General features: G+C 53.3%; 1 protein-coding gene across 7 annotated transcripts in view; it reads right to left on the reverse strand.

Annotated features, from left to right (window-relative positions):
• Positions 1-23,953, reverse strand: part of MDGA1 (MAM domain containing glycosylphosphatidylinositol anchor 1) — a 66,045-nt gene extending 42,092 nt beyond the window's left edge. For all 7 annotated transcript variants that reach the window (XM_033217034.1, XM_033217039.1, XM_033217036.1 and 4 more), the window contains exon 1: positions 22,542-23,953. In XM_033217034.1, coding sequence (XP_033072925.1) covers positions 22,542-22,608 — 67 coding nt within the window. In that variant the 5' untranslated portion in view covers positions 22,609-23,953. The remainder of the gene's footprint in view (positions 1-22,541) is intronic.
• Between the last annotated feature and the right edge of the window lie 3,506 nt (positions 23,954-27,459).

The following is a 27,459-nucleotide window of genomic DNA, read 5'->3' on the forward strand; positions in this document are numbered from 1 at the left end:
GCCTGTCTGACTCTCCATCTTTCATGCTAACCCCCATGCATTTCCACTTCCCAAGTGCCTAGCCCAGTGCAGGGCTCACAGCTCAGGACGGAGTCTCCGCGTTCCTGGTAGGACCGACGCTGTGCAGCATCCTCAGAAACCGTCCCTCCCTTGCGTGACACCTCTCGCCCTCCCAGATCCTGGTACGCACGCGTTTATTGATCCTTTTATGCATGTAATGCAAATGGACACTGAATAATTTAGCAGAGTTAACAGTGCTGAAATATTAACAGGCTTTTCTCTTTTAATTAGCTGCTCAGAGAATGGTGGCCAGGGACCTGGGAGGAGGCTTTCCTGGGCAGGCGCCTGGCCTGCTCCACCTGGGCCTCCTTCTGCCAGGGATGATGTTCCGAGCCTCTCTGCAGACTGTGAGCCATCGAGCGTGGGCCTCTCGGGAAAATTAACCCTGCCCTTCTGTGCTCACTGCATCGGGGTTTGCTCTGCCCTTACCACAGTCCCGCTCTCTGCAGAGATGGCTGGAGCCTGTCCTCTGTTCACCACCAGCCGGGGTGGACCAGGTGACTTCTCAGGGGTGCTCTGAGGCTGGAGAGGGCTCCAGTTCTGTGCTAGGAAAGCCGGCTTGAAACAGCCCCAACTCACCCACACCATCTCCTCCAGCCTTGCCCTAATGCAGAGCATCTTGAGGGAAAGCAGCAACAGACTTTTGGCCCATCCAGTTCTGGTCATTCTCTCTTCGGTCATTAGACCCATGTTTGAGTCCATTCCCTTCCCATCCTCCCTCTCGCTCCCTGTCCTCTCAGTCCCTCAAAGGGCACACACAATCACCTTTTAATTTGCCATTGATTCATTAATTGGCTTTGTAACATTTTCTGAGCACCTATTATGTGAAATCTCCTGCCCTCAGCGCTGGGACACAGAGCCAAATGAGGCATAGCCCTTCTGGGCGAAGAACCTCTGCCCTCTCCCTGCTGCAAACCATATCAAAGCCTGTTCCCTGATACAAGGCCTTTTTTGCTCATCAAAACCAAACCCATATTCAGGCAACCTTCCCTTTGGCTGCAAAAATCTCTCCCTAACCAGAGTGCATGTGTCTCTGACCTCTGGGTACAAGGGCGCTGTCACTGAATACGGCAACCAGCCACAGCTGAAAGCTTCAGTGTGCAGGCCGCCACCCTGCAACCACAATTGAGTGCAAAAACAAGCTCTGCTTTCATAGTCAGATGCAAGCCTGCTACAGTTTGCACGGCCTTGTTCCATTTGCAGACACTGCCACTGTGGCGCCTGGAGCTTCTGGGAGAGGCTGGCGCCCTTACAACTCTCCTCTGCTGTAAGTGCTGGCCGGTCCATTATGTCCCACTCCCTGGGGGTGTTCAGTACCACTGTGCCCACATCCTGATCTCACTGGAAGGCACACAGGCATGGAGAGTGGCAGGTGATGCTCACAGAATCTTCATTGTCTATCAATGGAAGTCTAATCTGCACACCCACTTCTAGAACTAGAGGGTGTCTGGAAGGCCACCAGGAAAGCCCTTTAATGAGGACTTTTAGGTCTCCTGATGAAAACTATAAAGGGACTTTCTCCTGGTGGGTCCCAGGATGCCAGAATTAAAACTGTTAATGACAGCCGGGCGCGGTGGCTCACGCCTGTAATCCTAGCACTTTGGGAGGCTGAGGCGGGTGGATCACTTGAGGTCAGGAGTTCAAAACCAGCCTGGCCAACATGGTGAAACCTCATCTCTACTAAAAATACAAAAAATTAGCCAGGTGTGGTGGTGGGTGCCTGTAATCCCAGCTACTTGGGAGGCTGAGGCAGAAGAATCACTTGAACCCAGGAGGTGGAGGTTGCAGTGGGCCGAGATCGCGCCATTGCACTCCAGCCTGGGCGACAGAGAGAGACTCCGTCTCAAAAAAGCAAAAACACAACAAAAAACCGTTAATGACGAGGGGACATAGGTCATCTCCAATCAGTAAAGGCAGGACGAGTTGGGCAACGCTTGATCAGAGGCTTTAAATGCAAATCTGAGGGCTGCTCAACGACATAGGATGAGTGGTAGGGAGGAGTGCTCTGCCTTTTACTCAGTGACCAAGTGACCTTGGGAAAGTTGTTTCACCTCCTTTAGCCTCAGTTTCTTCATCTGCAAAATGGGAATAATACTACATCTCAGGCTTCGGTGGAGATAACTTTTGGGTTGTCGTGAGGATTCAATGAGAAAATGCATATCGGGTACATCGCACAATGACTTGTAGTCAGCAGGTACTTAATAAATTTCAGTTCCATTTCCATTTAATAATATAGCCCGGGATGCTCTAGGAACCTATTCCAAAGTCTTGCAAGAAAAAAATGTGAAACTGAATGAGGTCTACTTTGGAGGATTACCAGGAGTTTGTAATCCTGAGAGATCAGAACATTAAGGTGGGCTGAAAGTAGTAATCACTGGGAGGAAAAGCTCTCCCCGTGAGAATATGTAAGATGACAGTGGAAAAGAGAGGCTTCCACCCATCAGGGCAGAGAATGACTCCTAGGATCCCAACGTCTGAGCCTTCTTGGCCCAGGGATGTGGGACCCATGGAAGGAGGGTTACTCATGGTTACTCATGTAAAATTTCCTTTCCTGGATCCCAGAAAGGAAAGTTCTAGCCCCACCAAGCTCTGCTGGTCTTGGAGACCCCATCACTGTGATTCACTTGGCACCGGTCCCTGGCAGCAGCCCAGGGTCTAGATCTGACCAAGCCTGCACCTGTCAAAGCATACCTATTGAACCAAGCCCACGGAAACAGTAATTTCTGGGTGACTTGAGGCAAATCATTTACCCATCTAGTCTAGAGCCTCAGCTTCCTAACTATAAAATGGACATAACAGGGCTCCCTATTGTGAGTGTGAAACCCACTGAGAATGGAATGCCCTGTGCACAGTGCATGCTGCCTAGTAGATACGCTAGAAGTACAGTTGGAAGGGGCTGGAATAAAACTAGACTCATGCTTCAGAGTGTGTCTGCTCTGAGAAGGTCCTCCTATTCCAGAGTGGAGCCTGACAGCCCCCGGTCTAGGAGTCTGCAGCACAGTCGCTAGGGATAGCGCACCACCAGGGTAGGACTGGAGACACACTGCCAGATCCAGGCCTCCAACCCAGAAGGCAGAGCCTGGGCCAGGATGTGGGGATGGCAGTGGCTTTGCTAAAGCAAGAAATCCCCAAAGCACCACCCGATCAAAAAGCCCAGTGAGGCAAAGGGATGGAACATGGCTGTCTCCAAGGCCCACAGGGCTAAACCCCAACCCTCAAGCAGGCTCAGCGTGGGGTTCTGGCATAGGCCCGGATGTAGGGGCCAAAGGGAGAAAATGAGGCTAAGGCACTGGATTTGGGCTGCAGTGGGCATCTGGGGACCCTGAGCCCTCACATAAGAATGGACGGAGATAGGTGGCAGGGAGTCCTTTCCACATAGTGCAATAGAAAAGCAACCAAACCTGGCTGGCCATGATGGCTCATACCTGTAATCCCAGCACTTTGGGAGGCCAAGGCTGGTAGATTACTGGAGGTCAGGAGTTCAAGACCAGCCTGGCCAACATGGTGAAACCCCAACTCTACTAAAAATACAAAATTAGCTGGGTGTGGTGGCTCGCGCCTGTAATCCCAGCTACTCGGGAGGCTGAGGCAGGATCATTGCTTGAAGCCAGGAGGCGGAGGTCACAGTGAGCTGAGATTGCACCATTGCACTCCAGCCTGGGCAAAAAGAGTGAAACTCCGTCTCAACAGAAAAAAAGAAAAGAAAAGAAAAGCAACCAAACCTGCAAGAACTAGTTAGAAGCTCCACTCCAGCATTTAACTTGCCTAAGCCCCCATTTCTCCATATAAAACAGAGGCCAATAACATTAGGCTCATAGCGTCTTATTAAGTGAGATGACATTTAAGAAAGTATCATGTAAACTGTAAAGTTCTGCATAGATCAGGCCTTATTATTATTAGGTGCCAAACGACCCAAGTATGGCTTCAGGAGGTGCAAATTGGAAGTTAAAAAGCAGGCCATAATGCACCTATTAAACCAGTGAAAATAAATTAAAATGATAAAATCCATTGTGGCCGGGCTGTGCACAACACCAGCTCAAACTTTCTGTCACACAACCCGGCAGTGCGAAATGAGAACCATAAAACTGCTCCTATCCTATGACCTATTAGGCAATCTCACTTTGGGGAATCGGCCCCAAGGAAATAATTTAAAAGGAAAAAGTAATTCACATAAGGATATTCATGGCAGAGCTATTTAAAAGAAAGGGAAATTGGCTCCCACCCAAACGCTCAGCAGCAGAGAATCGGTGACCCGAACTCTAGCACATCGATGCAGGGGGTGCCCTGCGGCCATTAAAGTGACAGGTCTGAGGGCTCAGTCAATAACAGGAGACGTGTGTAGGAGATAAAGTCAGCCGAGAAAGCAGAACGGACCACTGTTTACCGCTATGTAAAAATACATTGACAGGGGTGGGCAGGGAGTTTAGAATGAATGGTTAATGTTTGATAGTCACTGGGCTTCTTTTTTTCCTATGAAGTTGTTTAAGTGGATAATAATAACAATAACAGCAATGAAAACAAATCAATCTTGCAGCTTGAGAGCTTGTGAGGCCTTGGCCATAGTAGCACAGAAAGGAAGGGAAGGATAGCATTTCTGGGGGTTCTCCCACAGCCAGGCAGACTCTGACCCCCCTGACCTCAGGTCACTGTGGGTTTGTGGGTAGAGCTCCGGCTCATGGAAAACACCCCACCCAGCTGCAGGGGGAGATAGAGGTGCTGCACCCCAACTTCTAGTAACCCCTAAAGCCATCTCTACATATGGAGTTACCTGATTCCTCCAGGCCAGGCCTTGGCCTCAACCCAGGAGACCACAGGAAAATTAGCTCTGAGGTTAAAGAACCAGGGAGCAGAAATGTAACAAGGACCTCATTAGCTTTATGGCTCCTCCATCCACTGACCTCCAGCAGCCAACTTTCACTGCCCCCCAGTACCCCCAAGGGTTGGGAGCCACTCCTCACCCCCTCACACCTGTATTAGTGGGAACACGTTGTCTCCCGTTAACCAAGTATCAGCCAGAAATCTGGGAGCCATCCATGACCTCTCTTCCCCTCCCACACCCCACACCCAATTCACCAGCAAGCTCTGTCGGCTTGACCTTCAGAACCAGTCGGGAATCTGCCCCCCTGCGATGCCACCCTAGTCTTAGCCCCCACTACTGAGGCCTGCCTGGATTATGACAGCAGCCTCCTGATAGGTCTTCCCTGCTTCCTCCCTTGCCTGCTGTAGCCTGTTCTCCACGTGCAGGCAGAGGATCCCATTTCTCCTCTGCTCTCCCTGCCATGACTCCCATCCCACTTGGAGTCAAAGCCAATGCATTTTCAACAGCCTGCCATGCCCTCTGCCATCTGCTCCCGGCCCCACTTCCCGTTCTACCGCCCTCCCCACTCCAGCCACATTGCCCTCTTTGTCAGTCTTCAAGCAGGCCTGGCCCTCTCCCACCTCAGGGCCTTTGCACTTACAGCCGCACCCCCTCCCCACTGCTTGGATTGCTCTTCCCCAGCTTTCCTGAGCCTGCTCCATCCCTTCCTTCAGCTCTCTTCTGAGAGGCCGTCCCTGGCCTCCCTGTTTAAGACAGCCCGCCTGCCCTCACCTCCATCACACTCAATCCCTTTCCCTGATCAAATCAACACCCTGCATATTAAATAGTCACTTGTTTATTCTCTTTCTGTATCCTTTTCAAAAGGCGAGCACCCCTGGGAGCAAAAGCACATTAAATCCCTTAAAGGGATGAACAATCTATTTTTTCAAGCATCAATTCAGGAAACATAAAGTTTAGGAACATATTTTATTTAGCATCAGGTATATTTATAAATTGGGAAACGCAATACCTGCCCTCCTGCTTAAGTAGTCTCTCATTTTTTCTCCATCACTGAAGGGTTTCCTCTCCTTTTTTGCCTAAAATTTTAGAAACCACATAAGTGGCAGGCTCCATAGGATCTGATTATAATGCTGAGCCTCTGAACAACTTGTAAATGACTTGAAATTGAGTAGGTTGGGGGAGAAAAAAGGACTTGCGGATGGAGAAGGACAACTGGACCAGAGTTCAATCACAGCCAGGGACAGCAAAGCCCCTATCAGGAGACAGCTGAGGGCTGTGGATGCGGGAGGAGGGAGGCTGCCCCCTGGGAGGAAAATGGGGTCTGAAATGGACAGTGGGTGGGTGGCAGTAAAGGGCTGGTACAAAACACCTGTCTCCCAGCCCTGTACAGTAGCTAAAAGGGAAGATTCTTGCTATAAACTTCCCCAAACGGAAAATGGAAGGAGGACTGGAATTCTTCTACCCTACCTCCTGGGCGAGGGTCTCAGTCTTGTTCCCTCTCTGTCCCAATATTGTGTCACGTGCCTGTACACAGAGCCTCCCATGCCGCCTCCCTGGTGGCAGCCTCTGTGCCTCAACCAATGACAGCGGCAGCTTCCTGAGCCTGGCCTCAGCGGTGGAATCACTCACTTAGCAAACCCTCCTCCGAGCAGTGGCGGTCATTGACTCCCACATGCCAGGCACATGGCTTCCCATGCATTCCTCATTTCCCCTTTATCACAGCCCTCTGAGGAAGGTACCAGTCTTGACCCTGTCTTGTGCATGGGGTAAGTGAGGCACAGTGCAACACCTGCCCACGATCACATGGCTAGTGAGTGGCCGAGCAGACCTCCACCCCAGGTCTGTTTCAGAAGCCTCTAGTCCTATCCTTCAGGCCACACTGCCTCCCTACCTGAACGAGAGATGGTTATTCATCGACTTCGTTATATTTAGTTACTTGATTCTGAAATTAGATCTCGATGGTGTCATGGAGCCTGGCAAGTCATGTGCGACAGCTGACCTCAGAGCTGCTAGTTGCTGACACCTCAGTGTGAAGAACTTCTCTGGTTACTCCCCTCCCCGGGGGACGCTAACACACCAGGGAAGGCAAAGGTGGGGACAGAAGGTGAGCTATGCGGGACCACTTGCCTGACCCTTCCCAGAATCCTCCTCTCCAGCTGCCATGGCACTCTGTGGAGGCCTGTGCCCTGACGGGGAAGGCAAAGTGGGGTCAAAGGAAGCAATCTGGGAGAAACGAAGCCAGCTTTCTCAGAGGCATCAGCCCTGAGACCCTCAGCCACTAGGGCTACCCTTAGAAGGGAGAAGCACCTCCCAAGAGGAAGTGAGAAGGGTTGAGCAGAGATGCATGAAGGAGGTGACAGAGGTATGCAGAGGGTGGGAGGAACACCAGTGAGGAAACTGAGGCAGGTGAAGACCAGACCCTGCAAGCACTAGACACGCAGCAGCACTAGTCCAGTGCCCGGCAAACAGCATGGACTTAATACAGCCAGAATTGTAACTAGTGTAGGTGCTCAAAAGAGTCCCTGGTTAGGACACCAGAGAGCCCCAGTTTGCTCCGGCTGGGAAGGAAGCATGAGCACTGGATTGGAAGGCCGTGCCGGAGCTCTCCACGCTGCACCAGCACTTTTCAAAGGTGCCAGCTCCCCTCTGGGCCTCAGCAGCCCCCCTGCCCCTCAGCCCAGCTGGGGCCACTGTCTCCACACACCCAGCCCAGCCCCCAATCTGGCACTGGTGCAGCGGGTGAGTGCACACCTGGCGCAGGCCCCAGTGCCCGGGAGAGAGGCTCCAAGCAGGCGGCTTTGTGTTTTGTGAAAACCAAATCCACAACTGAGCTCTCCAGCCAAGCAGGGCCTGCTGGGAAGGCTGGCGGACCTCCCTCCCTGTCCCCTACTGGGGTCCACCCTTCCTCCTCAGCCCCCCACTCTCAGGAACCCTGGGCAGGTCCAGCTGCCACCCAGGCTGGCATGGGGGGTTAAAGGGGACGGGTCTGGGGCTAGCTCTGGCAGTGCCTGGGTTTGCCCTCCTACCCTGACCCCCTTCCTGCCTGGAATAAATTGGAATACAAATCAGAGGGAAACGCTTTCCTCTGTTTGAACAAATTGCTATGGATTCCTCCCTGTCTCAGGTCAGGGCTCGCGATGGGGGATATTTTTACTTGCGGACTGCTAATAGACTCAGGAGAAGCTGCTGGATCGATCGAGGCCAGGAAAATTAGCCAGGAGCTCCAGGCCAGCTTCGGCCCGCCCCTGCCCCCGACTTCAGGTCTCCTGGGAAGGGTGGTGGAGTCATACCCAGGCTGGACATAAGTCCCTGACTGATGACCCAGGATGCTGGATGCCTGTGCCCACCCCCTGCCTTGCAACCAAGGCAAAGGCCATCTGGAGGGCAGTGAGATAAAAGTGGACCCAGAGAAGCCCCCAAAGAGGTCTGCAGGCCCCCATACCACACATATACATAGTTCCCTACACATACATACATGTTCTTTTGTGCAACATCGTCACACATAAATACACCTACAGCACACACATGCCATTGTATATTACATGCACAAAAAATACAAATAATGTGCACTCGCATGAGGCAGAGAGAACCGGAGGAATATATTACAGCTTCTGTTGACATACCCAGCGAGAGAAGTTTATCTCATACCAGTGGCCCCCATACACAGATACACATACGCACTGATCTCCAGCAGAAGACGGGGAGGGGACAATGCAGGGATGAAGCCCACCCTCACCCCAGCCAGACTTTGCAGCCCCTGCTCCCTGAAGTCCCCAGAAAGGAGGGAGTGAACCAGACAAGGGTGTCAGTGCTTTGAGCATATCAGGGCATCCCTCAGTAGCAAGCTCTTCCTAGTATCACTTGAGGCCACTTTGCCAGCAGGCACAGTAAAGGAGGTGCATGGCTTGATCAAAAGAAAGTACTCATGTCCCCTGCCTACTGCCCTTGCCCACATCACATATACACACCCCTCAGGAAATGAGAATCTAGATCTGGCTTGGGAGATGGATGTGGAAGAGAAGAGAGTATTCACTGGCAGATACAGCAGGGCCATCCGCTTGGTGAGACCCTTCACCTCTGACCATTGGTTTCTGCCTCTAAAAACTGAGCAGGTAGGCTGGGCACAGTGGCTCACGCGTGTAATCCCAGCACTTTGGGAGGCCGAGGCGGGTGGATCACCTGAGGTCAGGAGTCCGAGACCAGCCTGGCCAACATGGTGAAACCCTGTCTCTACTAGAAATACAGAATTAGCTGGGTGTGGTGGCGGGTGCCTGTAATCCCGGCTACTTGGGAGGTTGAGGAGGGAGAATTCCTTGAACCCAAGAGGCGGAGATTGCAGTGAGCCAAGATCATGCCCTTGCACTTCAGCCTGGGCGACAGAGAGAGACTCCGCCTCAAAAAACAAACAAACAAAAACAACAACAAAAAAAACTGAGCAGGTAGAAACAGGCAACCTCTAAGCCCATTACCTCTGACCTTCCATGATTCCAGGCTGAGCCCCCTCTCTGCTGTGTGGCCTGAGAACTTCTCTTGCTTTCTCTGGGCTTCAGATTTCTCTCCTGACAAATGATTAGATTTTCCCTAAGATTCACCCCGGCTCTGTCACTCTATGAGTCTGTGATTCTAGATCATCTCCTTCTTGCTCTCTGCTGTATCCTCAGCACCTAGAACAGAGTCTGGCGCATAGGGGAGGTTCAATACATATTGAATTAATTAATCTCAGGTCCCAGTTGTTAGAGAAGAGACAAATATACAACAGGGTGGAAGTGCTGCTCTGAGCCAAACTCATGAGGCTCAGGTATATTCAGGGGTGCAGGCCACTCTGGTCACAGCCCATGGCTTGGCTCCTGGGCAGGGAAGTAGACAGAATGCAGTCGACCTTACTACTCTCTGACCCCTAACAATTGTTTCACCCAGAATCCTGTCTACAGGGAGAAGGAGTGGTCTTCTAGGCTAGACTGTCCCCACCTCTATGTTGGTTTTAAATTCAGTGGGATGGAGAGCATGGTGCCTCTCATGGCAATGCCCAAAGGACCCTGTAGATTCTGGGTGCGTCCTTAGTGATGCTCAACCCCGTCCTCTGCAGGTATAAGGCATCCTTCAGGGAGAGCCTGAATTATATCAGGAGAGTCTTGGAGAAATCAACACACTTGGTTTCTGACTCCAAAATCCAAGGAAGCAAATGAGCAGTGCGCAGGTCTGGTGGCTGCAGGGGAAGAGTTTTCAGCCTGGAATGGAAGCTTGTACATGCAGCCCAGAACATGAGATCTAAAAACAAAGAGCTCCACACAGCAGGCTGGCTCTGAAAAAGCAAGACCATGGCTTAGGTAAGATGCAATACAGAGTGTTGCTGCCCCACCTGCACCCCCTTTCCTAAACACTTCAGTGCGCCACCAGCCAACTCCCAATTGCCAATGCCTGCGGGCACCTCTCTGCCTGAGGGCCATCTCTGGCCACTAGAGCTCGCGCTGCCTGTGTGTGCAGTGGTTTAGGAGTACCGGGAATTAACACCCCCAGAAGCAGCCTCGTCCAATGACAGACACAGGGTGGGTGTATACATGCCCCAGCTCCCTCACCCCATGGTGGGATAACTGAAGTGTGTGTTTCACAGTGTGCCAGAGTTCCCCCATGGGACAACGATGTCACTGACTTGATAAGGCATCTTTCATTGGCTTCCTTTGCTTCCCTGTCTTGCTTCCCCATTCCTCTGTTCCCCATTCCATCCAGGAACAGACAGAGTTTCCTGGACTTACCTCCCACATAATTACAGCATTCAGCTCCTTATCTCAGAGTCTACTTCTGGGGGAACCCAAACGAAGACTATGAGTCCAAGTGTGTTTTGACTGTCCATGGTGTCCACTATGAAATTTCTCACATGGCCACAACACAGAGTCCACATATTGCCTAACGACCCCTCTACACACATATCAAATACCCCACCATCATCCTCTTCCTCCACCCATCACTCCCCTGGAAACCTCCTTGCCTGAATCTCATGGCTCAAGATCCAACTCATCTGATCAACCAACCTGTGCCATGGGGAGAAGGCTTAGGGCTGTCGGGTATTCCCAAAGTAACCTTCTGGAAACAGTGGCAGTGCTTCTGCCAGCTAACTTGTTAATAACTCTAAAGCGGAACTTGTAGGCAGTGTAACAAGATGTTGGACCCGGTGGAGACTGGCAGCAACCTCCAGTTCACACTACCAAGTAGGCTCACTTTCCCACCCACAAGGGTGGGGGGGTGCCCCGACATTTCCAATAAGGGCCTCTAACATCTAACTAGAGTACTACACCCAGAATGAGCCCCAGCTTCTGTAGTCTGGATGCAATGAGGTCTGAGAATAAGAAATGAGGTTCACAGGGGAGGGGGAAGGATTATAGAGATGTGGGCACACAATGAGATTATAAATGCCATGCAGACATGTCCTGGATTCTCCTAAGCCTGGGAGGTGACACAAGAGAATGAGAAAGATCCAGCTGTAGAAAGTCCTTTGACATGGCTTTTAACTTCAGCCTTGGCACCTAATTGCTGTGTGCCCTTGACAAGCCACTTGCCTTCTGTGGTCTCAGTTTCTTCCTGCAATCAATCTGGAAGATCTGTTTTTGGGTCATTGAAGGCCACTGGCTGGCAGCTGACTCCTTGCCATACCCTTGTGCCCTTCCTCATGGCCTTCTCTGTGTCTACCCTGTGGTCTCATTCCAGAAAGAAAAGTGAATTCAGGTCTTGCCACGGCACAGAACTTCAGCTTGCCTTGTGGCTTTATGTATCTTGCCAGAAGGTAACCTGGCCTCCTCAAGGACCTCTGCATGTTACTGGAACACTGGAATCAAACCCAAGTAGATGAGGCCACTGAAATTCAATTCATTTCCCCATCTCTATCTGCCCAGTATCCCTCTCAGAGATGGGGGAAATGCCTTCATCACGAGTTTCTAAAGAATCACTTGGCAGCCGGGCACAGTGGCTCACACCTGTAATCTGAGCACTTTGGGAAGCCGAGGCAGGCATATTGCTTGAGATCAGGAGTTCAAGGCCAGCCTGGGCAACATGGCAAAATCTCATCTCTACAAAAATACAAAAAGTTAACTGGGTGTAGTGGCACACGCCTGTAATCCCAACTACTCAAAAGCTGAGGCACTTGAACCCAGGAGACAGAGATTGCAGTAAGCTGAGATGGTGCCACTGTACTACAGCCTAGGCAAAGAGTGAGACTCTGTCTCAAAAAATTAAAAAAAAAAAAAAAAAAAAAGAATCACTTGGGGAGAGTCTCAGGGCCAAGGAGTTACTCAAGTTCAACTCAGAGGTCTCGGTTCCTGAATCTTTCTTTCTGATAAATTGTTACAGCAAGTTGAAATAAGGTCAATGGGAAGAACTTCCCAAAATGAAGGACCAGAGACCCTGAGCAAACAGCAGTGGGCCTGCTGAGAGGCAGAAAGATGAGTCAGATCACTTCTGGACCAGAGCCTCTCACATAGCCCAGCCGTTTCTGTTCCCAGAAATCAGGAGGCTGCTTTTTCTGGAACCACAGAGCTCTTCTGCTGTTGGGACTGAAAGGAGACACCTGCTAGTAGAGAGGTACCAACCGGTAGAAATCAACAATCCCATGGACGTGTGAACAGACAGTGTCTGGCTCGCTGGCAGACAGGAAGCTGGTGGGACTCTCACTTGAATGTCTGAGTGACCCAAGCAAGTCACCTCCCTCCTCTGGGTCTCTGTCTTCTTTCAGGTCTCTTCTGGGCATCTTCAGAGCAGCCAGGACCCCCCGCGCCCCACCCCTACCTGAGCTAGGCTGGCAGAGTGGGGCGAGGTGAGGATAGGCTGGCAGAGTGGGGTGAGTGAGGAGGGGAGCAGTCATTCACATTTATCTAAATCCCCTCTCATTCAAGAAACACCAACTGCCCCTAAAATGGGTGTCTGTGGCAAAGACTGCTCATTACCCACACAATACTCACTTCCCTTTCTTTCTAACAGAATACAGATATTTTTTCAGATGGGAATGTGCCCATCTAAAAAAACCCTATTTCTCAGCCTCCCTTGAAGCTAAGAATGGCCAGTAAGATGTAAGCAGAAGTCACTGTAGGGTGTTTCTGGGAAAGCTCCTTAAAGACAGCAGACTCAGCAGACAGGCCTGCCTTTTAAACGTTCCCGCTGTCTTCCTTCCTGGATTGTGTCATGATGGCTGAGCCCCATCAGCCTTTTGGTGACCTTGAGGCAAAATGTTAAAAGGCAGGGTTCCCAACCTTTGCAGCCTGGGCAACATAGTGAGACCTCCATCTCTACTAAAAAAAAAAAAAAAAAAAATTAGCCAGGCATGGTGGTGCACGCCTGTAGTCCCAGTTTCTCATGAGGCTGAGGTGGGAGGATTAGCCCAAGCCCAGGAGATCGAGGCTGCAGTGAGCTATGATCACACCACTGTACTCCACCCTGCAAGACAGAGTGAGACCCTGTCTCAAATAAAATAAATTTTGCTGGTTTTACATTGAATTGCTACTTTGTTCTTCAGCTCTGAAATTTTCATTCTTTTTTTTTTTTGTAATAGAGACAGAGTCTCACTATGTTGCTCAGGCTGGTCTGGAACTCCTGGGTTCAAGTGATCCTCCCATCTCAGCCTCCCAATGTGCTGGGATTACAAGTGTGAGCCACAGCACCTGGCCTCACTTTCTTCTTAACCAAACAGGAAAGAGAATCAACAAAAGGACCACATTTCAAAAAGGTACCATCATTTACCTATTAAAAATCAAAGACAACTGTGTTTCTGAAGGAGACTCCTTCATTTCTCTAGGTTTGGGACTGGAAGTCCCTTGGTTAGAAGCCAGAAGAGGGGCCAGTCTCCCAGACTCTTGGCCTGGACCTTCCAGTTAGCACCATTAAACCAGAAAGTCTCCCTGCTCACAGTTTAGAAAATAATCAGTGGATTTTTTTTTTCCTAAGACTCCAGGTTCAGATGAACTTGGTTGAAACTAGGCTTGGGCAGTGACCTGGAAAACCAGGAAATGCCCTCAGAAAGTCCAAGGGAAGAAGACATCTGTTTCGGCCTGGGTTTTTCAGACACACCGTCTATACCAGCTGTGCCCAAGCATCATCTAAACAGCTCTTACAACCACAGATGCCCTGACGCCACCTGCAGGGTTTCTGATTCAGGAGGCCCGGGGTGGGGCCGGGCGTCTGTTGTTGAAAAAGCTCTCCAGGTGGTTCTGACATGCGCCAGGGCCGAGAAGCACTTCTCTACACAGCTTCCAGTCCTCCAGATAATTAACGTATCTCAGCTGAGTTTCTGGGACTGGAAAAGAACCAAGAAGAGTCTAGGGTGGAATCTTCAAAGCCAGCCAAGCAGTGCCCTTGAGCCTGCTCAAGCCATCACCCAGCCACCAAGGTCACCCACCCCTGCAGCTCCAGCCTTTCACAGGCAAAAGGCTGGGTTTGGGGAAGGGGAGCTGCTATTCCAGCCTCCCTGGCCTTCCACATTTCTCAAAAGCGCAGCCTATACCTCCTGTTGCCACATGCCACCCACACCCGGAGCTCCCTGCCATCTGCCTGCCACCCCCTCTGCGCTCGTGAAACAGAGTCCTCATAGTTCACCTTCGAGTTTACAAAGTGCTATCACTCCCGGGCTTCTCTGTAATCCCAAGAGGTAAGTGTGCCTGAATCAGCCTTCACATGGGGAAACTGAGGCTTAGAGAGGCGAGGCCACTGGGCAAGGACCTTCAGAGGCAGTAGGCTGCCCACCTGGCCCTCCAACCTGAGTCCAGTCTTCTTACTTGAAGCCCTCATTATGCGTAACGCAATCCCCAGTCTAGCAGCATCCGCACCATCCAGATTCACACAGAATCTCAGCCCAGCCCCAGCCCTGCTGAATCAGAATCTGCATTTCCACAAGATCCCAGGGGAGACTTGTGCACAGGAAAGTTTGAGGATCCCCACTCTGTGCTGCAGCTGCCCCCAAGCTCCCCAGTTCCCCAGTGGCCCTTTCTCATTGCACCTCCTCCTCTCACAGACTCTGCCACAGACTTTCCGGTCCACGTCCCCTCTCAGGCCTCCTCCTGCCCCCTAAACGTTGGTGCTCCCCAGGGCTCTGGCCTCAGCCCAATCCCTTCTCTCTACTCTCTAATCCCTGGCAATTTTATTCCACCTCATGGTTTCAACCCACATCCTTCTGCAGACATAAATCCAGATGTGCAAATCTACCTCTCCTGAGTTGATCTCTGTCCTGAGCTCAGTGCTCATGTCCACCCGATTTGTCAATATCCCCCCCAGACATTCCAGCACCAGAACCCCATGAAGTTCAAAACTTCACTCACATTGTCACTAAAACTATTTACTGAGGCCTTGCTATGTGCCAGGCACTGTGCTCAGAGCTTCTTAGGCACCGTCTCATCACAAACCCACGCAGTGAGTACGATGATCTCCATCTGACAAGCGGAGAAGCCACGGCTTAGAAAACAGATGTAACTTCTTGGGCTTTTACAGCTGGTGTGGGGCAGAACTGGGATTCAGACCCAGGTTTCTTATGCAGAAGTCGAGGCTCTTAACTACTTCATTTCCCCAAACCCGTCTGACTTCCAGTGGTTTTTGTTCAACCTGTTATCACTGTGTGCCAAGTCTCCCAGCTCCAAATCTCAGAGCCGTCTGTAGCTCCTATTCCTTGCCTGAACTCTTTCCAATACACTTTCAGTGCTTAATGATGGTACAATCTTGTGTCTTGCCTTTTGCAACAGCCTCTAACTGGTTCCCTTCCTTCATCCTCAAACCCCTACCATCTATTCTCTACATGGCAGCCAGAATGGTTCTATTAAAAAGGTGTCAGTTCATGTCCCTTCTCTGCTCAAAACCCTGCCATAGTCCCCTATCTCATGCAGAACAAAATCCAGAGTCTTTTCATAGCCTTCAAGGCTCCAAACAATTGGACCTACTAACTCTCTGGCCCCACCTTCTACTCCCCTCCCTCTGGCTCATGCTGCTCCAGCCACACTGGACTCCTTACTGTTGCTCCAACAGGCCAGGCAGGTTCCTACTCCAGGGCCTTTGCAGTGGCTATTCCTCTGCCTGGAACACACCTACTGCACATGCCCACAAAGCTCCCTATGATTCCCCTGGACAACTGCAAAGCCGCCTGACAGTCTGTCCAGCATGGCCTCTTCCCACACATAGCGGCATGGCTACCTAGCCCATAATATGGCTTGCATCAACCCAGCTCCCTGTTTGACATCCTCCTTACAGCTTTGCAATGAGCAGTTCTGGGTTCAAGTCCAGGTCTGCCACTTGGACAAGGGACTGATAAATGACTTTCTCAAGGAGTTGTGATGAGACTGAAGATAAAGCATACTCATGACCACAGGTTGGACAGTCAATGTTAGCAATGTTTAAAATTATTCCTGGCCCAGCGCAGTGGCTCACGCCTGTAACCCCAGCACTTTGGGAGGCCAAGGCGGGCAGATCACGAGGTCAGGAGATTGAGACCATCCTGGCTAATACAGTGAAACCCCGTCTCTACTAAAAATACAAAAATTAGCTGGGCGTGGTGGAGTGTGCCTGTAGTCCCAGCTACTCAGGAGGCTGAGGCAGGAGAATTGCTTGAATCTGGGAAGCAGAGGTTGTGGTGAGCCGAGATCGTGGCACTGCACTCCAGCCTGGGAGTCAGAGTGAGACTCCATCTCAAAAAAAAAAAAAATTCCTTTACTGTTCCAGCCCTAACAGCCCCAATTCCCTTTCAGCTCATGCTCCAGCACAACTGAACAGCTCACGAACTCCTCACACACTTGGGTTCCTTAGCTTCCAGGCGTTTGCCACAATCTGCCCTCCACCAGGGATGCCCCTCTCAATCCTTACTTCTATTTGTCAAGGCCAGTTCAAATGCTCCCTTTTCTACAAGGCCTTGGAAGCAATTACTTCACCCTTCAGATTCTCACAACCTTTTATCTGCCCTTGTTACATGACATTTATCAAAATCTTCCCCCATCTTACATGTGACTCCCCTTCACCTTCCATCTTATTCATCTCAGTAGCCCTGCCAATGCCCAGAACTGGGTCTTGCTCGAGTTAGAGGCTCAGTAAACATTTAATGAATGATGAGTGAAAGGAACACCACACTGCTTTCCTTCCCCGCAAATCAGAAGATCCAGTGGGACTGAGTCAGCGCTACTTCTTACCAGCTGTGCAATGTTGAGCAGGTCACTAAAACTCTTGGAACCTCAGTTTTCCCATCTGTTCAATGGAGACAATAGTACCCCCTGTGCTGACCTCTCAGAATGTCATGGAAGCAAAGGCTGCAGAGGCATGAAAATGCCTGGTAAGTCATGTGGCACTTACACACTTATAAGGGATTATTGTTCTAACAAACAATCCTCCCTAAAAGGTTCATTCCCCCTCACACAAAAGGATGCCTGAAAAAACCATGACCAAATGAATAGTGGGTTATCAAGTGAGGTTTGCTTTCTTTCTTTATACTTCTATGTATTCCTTGATTGTTTTGCAAAGAGCACTATGTTACTCACAGCAGTTACTCATGGTGTTATTCATAGACTTGAGGAAAAACGAGATTTCATTGTTGAAAAACAAAAATATTCATTCCTTTGAGCTAAGCCTTGCTCTTGCCTCCTGTATCAGCATTTAAATGCCAGAGAAGCCCTTTGGTACATAGTACCTTCTAGCAGCAGATGTATGCTTGCAAAGCAGGGTCTTCTGACCATGGGGAGAAGATGCAGAAGAGGGGCCATGTGCCAGGTTTATACAGAGGCGTTTCTGCATGGGCACAAGCACCCCCATTCCCCCTGCCACAGCCTTACCAGAGCAAGAGCCCACTAGGCTAAGCTGAGCCCCAGCATCCAGCTGGGGCCTAGGGAAAACCTGATTCATCTGAGATCACAGCAAGTTTGGCTTTGGCCACGGGCAGGTGCTAGGGACACCGGGGTGGGTACGTGGGAGCTGGAGGGAGGCTTGGAATTCCAGAAGGCCCTGAGGAGCCCTTTTCAGCCCCAGGTTGAGGAATGAGCATAACTCATCCCTTAGATAGGGTGAGGCCCACGGGAGCCCAGGAAAAGCAAGAAGCAATGCGGCGGCCAAGCCCTCCCCCTGCTGGCCACATCTGGAACGGCAGCAGCAGCCGCATAGGGCAGGGCCCCTAGGCAGTTACACACACACTGGGGACCTGGGACCATGTGAGGCTCAGGTGTCCAGAGGTGGGAGGTGAGGCAGGGCTCTTCAGGAGTGAGAGCCCAAGACTCCATCTCCTAGGTCCTCTGTCTTCACTGGGTGGGTCATCTCCTAGTTCACCTTCCATGAGCCCATCCATGAGATGAAAGTGGGGGGTGGCGGGGGAGTGGCAGGGACACGGGGACAGTGGCATTTGGGGTGGGGGTGTCTTCCACATTCCTGCCTCTGTCTCAGTCTCACTCCTCCCAGGCCCTCCTCCATGCCTCCTGGGCAGCTGGGAGAAGCTGGGGCTGCTACCACTGCCCGGATTTCCACTCCCGCCCCCAGGTATTGATTTCCTGCATCATTCATTTGCTGGGCCTTGGCGGCTGTGATTAGCTCCCTCCATTCTGCCTACAGATTCCACCCCGCTTCCCCTCCAAGCCTGTCCCTCCAAGCCTGTCCCTCCATGTTCCAGCAAAGCAGAGCTAATATACCAGGCTCTAAATGAGGCTTTGCCACGTTGGCCCCAGCAGCTGACAGCCAAGCCTAGCCAAGCAGCTCTCAGCTATCCCCTGCCCACCCCCTCAAGGATGCTTTCTTGCTAATAAAATCCCCTCTAACCGACCTCCTCCCCTGACCTAGAGTCCCCGCCCAACCATGAAGCACAGCTTTCATCCTGTAATGTAGGACGGGACGTCATAAGAATCTTGACCCTAAAGCGGGGGCTCTCCAGCCTGACACCAAGGGTCTGGGGAGCCCTCAGGCTGGCTAAGGGGCCAAAATCAACTTGGGGTGGGGAGGTAACGCCAGCAAAGCAAACAAAGCAGCTTGGATTTGTGGACACAAGGTGCTCTCCCTCGCTTGTGCAATTTCTGTAAGTGAGAAGAAAGAAAGAACAGAAGCACAGAGCTTCTTGAGGACATCAAGAGAACCCCAAGCCTCAGTTAGCCCCAGGGAACCAAAGCTTCAAGGCATGGGGTAGGAACTCCAGTGAAAAACCTCAAATACCCACACCCAGATCATCACCCAGGAGACGACACTGGGACACTCACTTCCTGAAATTCCTTCTCCGTACTCCCCAGAGGAGGGAAAAAAACGGATTTGGTGATAATTCTGTAAGCTATGTTGCTCTTGTCAAATTATTCAACATCTGTCTTCATGTTCCTACAAAAATTAGCATAGGATAGTAGTTTCTGATGACACCTTTGGTGAAATATTTTGACTTCCACCAGTAAGTTGCAAACAACCTATCTTAAGGATAATGTCAATTCCCACTTCTGCATATTAAATAATTCAGGGGTTTGTTATGTTTTTGTAAGGGAGAGGAATCCCACCGACCTGTGGTCCAACTGCTATGAGAGGAGGAGAAGCCAGGACAGAAGGCGGGGTGTTCCTGGACACTATCCGCATGCAAGATATTCCTCTTCCATCATTTGGCTACTGCCTTTGCCCCAGAACTAGGCCACTGGGGCCAGCCCAGCCCCCTGGCTTGCCAGAAAACAGATTACAGGATCCACCCCAGAGGACAACAAACTGGGCCAGGAGATTGGGAGGCGAGGGAGGGAGGGAGAACCAGCTCCAAATGGACCATCTGGTCCAGCACTTGGCTGTTGTAGCATCTGTGCCCCAAAGAAGAACAAAGCCACCTGGCCAAACTGAGAGTGCCGCCTCCCCAACCCTATTGCAGACCATGGATCCTAGGGCAGGTGGTGGACCTCAGTGGGAAGCAGGACATAGGGTTCTAGGCACCTGCCTCCTACCAGCCTCAGCAGAGATACACAGTCTAGGCCGAATGCCGTCAGGTTTGCCCTCCACTGCCTGCTCGTCTTCCTCCCCTCTGTTCAGCCCCTCCCTTATCCACACAGGCCTGGGGGCAGAGGGGCAGGGGCAGGGGCAGGGGATCCCTCCTCAGGATACACATTTTTCTCCTATGTCTTGAATTAGACCTGCTGCCTCCCTCCCCAGTGCCAGGGCAATACTAGGCTTCTAGCCTCTTCTCTCTTCTAGGGCTGCAGGCTGGGACTCTGGGACTCGCCCTAAGCAGAGACTCTTAAACAATGCCCCACTACCCTGCTGGAAACCAAGTCCTAGAGAGACTTCTCATGGAGAGAGAAAGAATTTCCAGCCTGCCTCCAACTATGGCCGTTTCTTCATTCAACAAACACCTGCCGAGCTCCTGCTGTTATGACGGGGACCGTGCTAGGTGCTGGATGCGATGCTGGGCTGGAGTGGCCATCCCTGGTCCCTACGTGCCGCCTTCACTCTCATGCTGTTTATTCTGCTTTGTGGGTACAGAAAGACTGCTGGGGAGGGGGCCAGAAGAACTAGTCCCAGGTCTTTGACCTACTTCTTAAGCCAGTCCTGGTCCTACAGAGATCCTCCCTTCTGCTGAATGTGGCCAAAGATTCTAGCATCACAAGCAACTCAGTGACCTCCTGTCATCCTGCTCCTCCTCCTAAATCTTCTCCCACCTTCATCCACCTCAATAAAGACTTTTAAACCCAGCAATTCCCCTGAGGCCTCAACACTGCCTGAAGTCAAGCTCTCAAAGGAAAAGTGGCATGTCACCCAAGGGCCCGGGATCGGCCCCTGGGCCCAGCACACCCAGCCCACTTTGATTGGCTCTGAGTGAGAGCAACTGGGACCTAGGCACAGGAGGGAGGGGAGAAAACACAGAGAGAAAAGGGTATAGATAAGCCTATGGCTGAATCCTGGCCCTAGAGTACTCTGAAATGAGGGTCCACTGCCCCTGACTCCAAACCCCACTCTCATTGCTGGGTTTACTAGACTAGGAACAGAGGAACCTCCTGAAGATGAGCCCCAAGCAGCCTAGAGGTTAGAGAAGCTGGAGGGGATAGAAGACAGGGATGACCAGGAATGGGTCTTGCCAAATGCATGCAATGGCACAGGGAAGGAGGGTAGGGTGGAGGACAGCAGCATGCAGGAAGGGCTCTCCATCACTCTCCCCAGCCCAGGGCTGTGTTGAGAAGGCAAAGACCTCAGCAGCACCTCTCTTAGGCACCTTGACTTGGGGAGAAAGAAGACTTGGGGAGAAAGAAGAAAGAGAAACCCCAGGGCAGAGAAACCTCATCTGCTCTGGAGAGGCCAAGGCCTCCAGGACCTGCCCCGTGGCCTCCTCCCCCAAATCCAGCCTCTCCCAGTCCCTGCTGCATTCTTTCCTGCCTTTGCTGGCATCTGTGAGGGACCATGCAGTAAGACACACACAAACTAATTAAGAAGCAGAGTTTGGCCAGATGCCTAGGCTAGTCTTACCAGAGAATTAAGCCCAAGCCAGCTAGCTGGGTAGGGCCAGGAGCATGTCACCTCCCAGACACCCTTCAGGACACCCCTTCCTCTTGCCAGGCACAGGCAGACGGCCAGGCACCCTCCAGGGTGCTTTAGCCTCAGCACCTGAGGCTGGCAGCCAGTAGTCAGTGCCTATACCACCCCACAAAGAACAGGTCAGACTCCCCTGGATCTAAAAGAGGAATCATTAGTCCCTCCACCCAACAGAAAAGGAGAGAGAGAATCCTGCCCGCCCCAGCCACACATCACTAAAAAGGGACCTGGACAAGCCATCCTGCAGTCAAGAGAAAGCAAAGTAACGGCCACTGGGCCCCTGAGAATGACTTTCAGTGCTGTGGGGTTAAGGCACTGCGGGAAGCTGAGCCAGGTGACTGAATGGATGATGCCTGCCCCGGGGGCCTTCCCTGGGAAAACCCACAGGATGGAAGGGGGAAGGGGTAACCAGAGTCTCCCTTGGAAACCAGAGCGAGACGTGCGGACGCAGGAGCAAGGCTGCGTGGCAGGAGGCAGAGTTTGGACACGTATCCCGGTGGGTGCGTGCCGTGTTTGCGTTTTCCGGGGATAGTGGCTGAATGTGTCTGTGTGTGCGCGCAAGAAGAAGGAAGGTGGGGCTGGGGTTTGTAGCTAGGAACCGGAGACGGGAAGAACTGGTTCAGGGAAGGTCCGAAAAGGGATGCCGGGGTCGTAGGCGCCGGAGCCAGGGAATGTCAGCATCCTGATCAGGCTGTCAAGCCGTGAGTAGAAGAAGCGAAGCCGCAGCAACAGCGGGGAAGGCGAGCCCGCCGCAGGGCCGCGGTGCTGACAGCCGGCTCACCCGCAAGCCGCGCGGCAACTCCGGCTCATGCATCGCTTGGCTTCCACTCCGGAGGCCGAGGCAGGACGAGCTTTCGGTGCAAGTCGCCGCACCAGTCCTGGGCTGGGTCTGTCCGGGTCTCCCGAGCCGACCGGGTGCTCTCAAGGGTTCCTAATCATTCCCGCCTCTAGCAGGGTGTGGGAAAGTGGGTACCTCCCCCTGACATCCCGGCTTCACACCAGACCCTACGACCCGCCCCTGTGTTCCGAAGCCGCTAGCTCGGTCTCCTCGCGCCCTGGAGAGGGCGGGGACGCGAGCATCCACTCCAGAGTCCGAGTCGAGGTCTCCACCAAACCCCGGCAGCGCGCACTTTGCGCCTCTTGCAAAGTTTCCGCGCGGAGCTAAGCCAAGGTGGAGCGGGACGCGGGCTCTTACCGTAGACTCCTTGTCCCCGGCAGTGGAAGGGGATCAGCGCCAGAAGTAGAAGGCAGGTCACCTCCATCTTCACGGCCGGTGCTTCATCCCCGCGAGGCGGCGCAGCTCGAGAGGCGGCGGGGGGCGCATTCGCCGGGGCCCCGCGACGCCCCTATGTCCCCCCTTTCCCTGAGAGGTGACAGAGAGAGTGGCGACGAAGACCAGGAGATTGAAGAGGTGAAGGTGGCGGCGACCCGGGTTTCTCCGGCGGGGTCGCTGCCCGCGTGGGGACGCAGGGGGCGCTGGCCCAGCCCCGGGTGCCTCGGGGCGCCCGGCGCAGCAGCCAGCGCCCCGACCCGAGGAGCCCGGCCGCCGAGCCGCCGCGGGTCCCCAGGGCTGTCCGCGCGGGATGCTGGGCGCCGGGGACCTCTCGGCGGCGGCGGCGGCGCTTCGATCCAACAGGCCACGGACGACTGACAAACTTGTCGTTTCCCCGCACTGGAGCCGCCCCTCAGCGGAGCGGAGTCGAGGAGGCCGGGGCTCCGCTCGAGTTAATCCGCTGTTTCCAGTCCTGCGGCCGCTGCCGTGGGTTCAGCGGCCCGACTCAGGGGTCCAGGCTGAACGCACTCGCGGCGGCGAAGGAGCCCCGGGTCCGGCCCTCCTGATCCGGGGAGCAGCGCGGGCTGGGTTCGGCCGAGGGACGAGCGCCGCGGGTCCCCGGGTCCGTGAAGTTAGCCGAGTCGCCGAGAAACCCGGGGGAGGAATAGCAGCCCGGCGCCCCGCGGGAATCTGGAGTGCAATTCCAGGCAAGAGGGGCCCCAGAAAACGGGGAAAGGAGGAAAGTTTGAGTCTTTTGAAAAATATTCGCGCTCTCCCCCAGGCCGGGGCTGCGGCGCGGGCCGCCTCCGCTCGCCTCGCTCCTCTCCCGCCTTCTGGCCGCGGCCGTGGCGCTCCCGGGCTCCGAGCTCTCGGGAGACCGGGGCTGCGCCGCACCCCAAGTTGGTCGTCCCCGCCCCCGCCCGGCGGCCTTGGCCTGCGGGGGCCCAGAGCGGGCGGGGCCGGGCCGGGCTCCTGGGCGCGGCGGCCGCTCGGCTCCGGGCCGCGGGAGCGCTCCGCTCGCTCAGCAACTTGGGCTTTGCTGTGCTGCTTTTTCGCCCCTCCGAGGTTTTCATTCCGCTCTCCTCCCGCCTCCCTCCCTCCCTTCCTCCTCCCTCCTCCTCGCGTCTCCTCGTTCGGTCTCTCGCTCTCCCACCCGTTGTCGCTCGCTCTCCTGTTTGATTCCCCTCCAGTTAAAAAAAGGAGCCAATTAAAGGCAGCCCAGCTCGCCTGGCCCAGCCTCTGTCCAATTCCCTCGCCTCCCCCAGGACCAATTAGAGAAAACAAAACAGGGCTGGGGGAAGCTGACTGCCTGCCTTTCTCTCTCTTTCTCTTTCTCTCTCTCCTCTCTTTTCTCTCTCTCTCTTTTCTCTCTCTCTCTCCTCTTTTCTCTCCTCCTCTCTCTCTCCCTCTCTCCTCTCTCTGCCTTCCTCTCCTCTCCTTCCTTTTCTCCTCTCCCTCCCTCTCTTACTCTCTCCGCCCCCTAACATTCCCCCCGCAACCCCGCCCAGCAGGAAAATGTCAGAAAGCAGAAATGGATCCATCTATCCCGAGGACAGTGGCGGAGGGACCTGGGTTTCGGCGCGGGCTCTGCATCCGCGCGCTCGCACACTCGTTGTTCGCCAGCCTTGCACACCCAGACTAGCTGGCCGAGCCGGAAGCACCATTGCCAGCAGCCCGCGGGGCAAGCACGGCCGCTCGCTCCGGGGACCCAAGCTCTCAGGGCACTGCACACTTCGTAAATGTTTTGCACTTTGGGGAGGCGGGACTGAAGCGGGGGTCCCGGGGAAAGGCCGGGCGCCTGCGGTTACTGGGGTCCTGCAGCCGCGCGAGCCGGGCGGCGGCTGTGGGTCTGCAAGGCTGTCTGCCCGGCTCAGGAGGCCCCCGCCCCTTTAAAGGCGTCTGGTGCGGGGGCCAGGCCAGAGCAGCTGGCGGAAAGGTCGCCCTGAGAGCTCCTGCCTTTGCCGCGGCCCACAGGTTGCCAATAGGTTTGCTCTCACGACCCCTCCGCCAGAGCTTCCCTAAGTCACCCCACATTTTCCTCGGCTAGCCACTCTCCCCATCTTGCCTCCTCTCGGGACCTCAGGCGCCCCCAAGCGCCCCGGGGGCACACCTCCTTCCGGCTGCCGAGCCCGGGCCGCGCTCCAGCTGCTGGAGTCCGGCAGTCGGGTCTCAGCCGGCTCGAAGGAGCCCTCGCGGAGCAGGGGTGCGGAGAACGCTCCTCCCAAACGCCCGCGGGGAGTGGCGTAGCCTGGCAAGCCAGGCGGGTGGCCTCCCCCGCGCCTCCGATCCCGCCCCCGCGCCCAACCCGGGTCCTGCTAATCTCACCTGCTCCACCTGTCGCCGTTTTTTATCTCAGCGTGTGCGCAAGAATTGTTTTAGGTCGGCCCGTGGGAGCGCAATCACAGCAGCTAACAAGCTGGGAGACTACAACCCCCCCGCGCTTCGACCCCCGGAATTGCTCAATATCTTGATGGTGGTTCCACGACTCTATGCATTTGTCAAAACTCAAAGATCTCCACACCCCGAAAGGGTTAATTTGTCTGCCTATAAATTGAAACATAAATTTTTAAAAAATAATAATAATGAACCACCCCTTTCCCAGGCCCATTTCCTGCTGGATCCCTCCTCCCCTGACTCTCCAGGGCTTAGCCCCACCAGAGCGCGCGCTCCTGACTGCTGGGAGGGGAGTGGGAGGTGTCGGGAAGTGCCTGGTGGCATGGGGGGTTCCATCTCCCTTTCTCAGCCCCCTTTCTGTCCTTCTCGGGAAGCCCGAGAACATCCGAAGACTCCTGTTCTCTAGCCCACCTCCACTCGTTTGCGCCTCCCTTGTGCCCTCTTCCCTCTTCTCTCTCCTTTCTGCCCCGTGGGTCCAAGGCTGATAGGGGGTCCAGACTCAGTGCGGTGCACGCAGCAGATGCTAGCTGCAGACGTGTTCAGTGAATTCACGAATGATGCCCATCATGGCCAGATATCACAGACCTGGGATACCCTCAAAGTAGCCATCCTTTCACTCGCCAGCCCCCGACTGTTACCTCAAAGGCAAAAATTTCATTTTCTGTCCCACAGAGATACACAGCCACCATGCCTCTTCCTACCCACCGCCCCCCCCATCCAGTCGGAAAAGGAAATGGTGCCAATTGAGAGAGTGATGGGGACTAGCTTCTTCTATTGTCATCCTCTTCCCATTATTAGAGGATTCCTGGAAGTCCCCACCCCTTCCAGGAAGCTCTCAGGGAGTGATCACAGCCGCTGTGGCTTGCCCATTCTGAGCTGAATGTGTACTTCTCCATATCATGGGAAACTGCCCTCTGATTTTCCAATTAGCTGTTCCAACACCAAACAGCAGTCAATTGCTCCTTTTTGGCTTTGGGGTGAGTTACTGGGGACAGGGAACTGCACTGACTCAGCTGACATTCTCTTGACTTTGCCTTCTCTAAACTCACACACTAGCCTGGAGGAGAGAGAAGGTTCATGATGGCGGGTTGGGGGAACAGAGGACCAAATTAGCCAGGCTGAGATTGAACATTTGCTATAGCTAATCCACTTGTGAATACTCTACAGCTAATTGTATGCAGTGTAAATACCTTGACAGCCTGTTTGTGTGTGCCTGTAAATTCAGCTGTCTCCTCCCCCAAGTGTGCCCTGCCTGCTACCTCAACAGAGCCCAGTGTCTGACAATGGGAGGCAATCTCAGAGAAGGGAAACAGCCCTGGACGTCAGTCCTGTGTTCCAGTCCTAACCTCTCTAGGCCTCAGTTTCCCCAGATATAAACTAGGTAAGATCCCTCTCTTCCTAGAGAAAAGTAGAGTAATAAGAATAACAGCTGACACCATATGCCAGGCACTGTATTAACTATTTAATCCTCATAACTGCTATGTAAGACAGGGCTGTTATTCTCGTGGAATGACATAGGAAGATGTAGTGGCTCACTCAGCTGCTAAGGGGCCAGACTGAGCTTTGACCTCAGTAGCTTGGCTCGGAGATCTTGCCCTCTCCCACTGTTCTATACTGAAGAGGGGCAAGGGCCTAAGTATCTAATAACGTTTCCACAAGAAGTGTTTCCTGTTCCCTTTACAGACACAGAGAACAATACTCTGGCCCCCAAATTGCATGAAGGGTAGGGGGGACATGAGAGCTAGACTGCTAGACCTGACATGGGCCATAGGGCACAGGATGAGCCTGAGGCCAGGCTGTCTGGAGGCTTGGTGGTCAGCACCCAGCTGCCAAGTTTTGGGTTCCACCCAAGATCATTCTAAGGTCACTTCCCTCTAGAGGAAAAAATGTATTTTTTGCCTCAAAGAAAACCTAGCACTTGGGCCCCAGGAGGTTTCAGGAACTCGCTGTTGACCATAAGCCAGGGGCCAGGGAACCAGGGGCTCCAGGCATTGAGCGCGGAGGGCAACTGCGGTTTGTTGTGAGAGCATGTTACTAGAAAGCTCTCCCATCTCCTCCTGCCACTAGCTGGCCTCCGGCGAGTGACAGCCTGGAAGAGGAGAGAAGGAGAGAGAGAGAGAGAGAGGAAGAGTCTTTGCTAGATGGTGTCATCGCCTTGCGAGAGAAATTGTCTTGAAAATCATACAGTGGCAGGTATTGATTCAATCTCATTGCAAGACACTTTCTGGTCGTGTGGGGGAAGGATGACTGGGAGGGGCGAGGAACGGGAGAATTATGACCCCCCGAAAGACCAGTTTATTAATTCGGGCTCTAACAAATAGCCAATTAATGGCTTCAGCTGCTAATTAGTAGGCTGTTAACTCCTATTATAAACTGTGGTGGCTCAAGACTGGTAAGAATGCAATCCCACCATGATACCCTTGGAGAAAAGGGGCCCTGTAGACAT

This window comes from Trachypithecus francoisi, unplaced genomic scaffold (genome assembly GCF_009764315.1).
Source record: "Trachypithecus francoisi isolate TF-2019V2 unplaced genomic scaffold, Tfra_2.0 Lachesis_group10, whole genome shotgun sequence".
NCBI lineage: Eukaryota > Metazoa > Chordata > Mammalia > Primates > Cercopithecidae > Trachypithecus > Trachypithecus francoisi.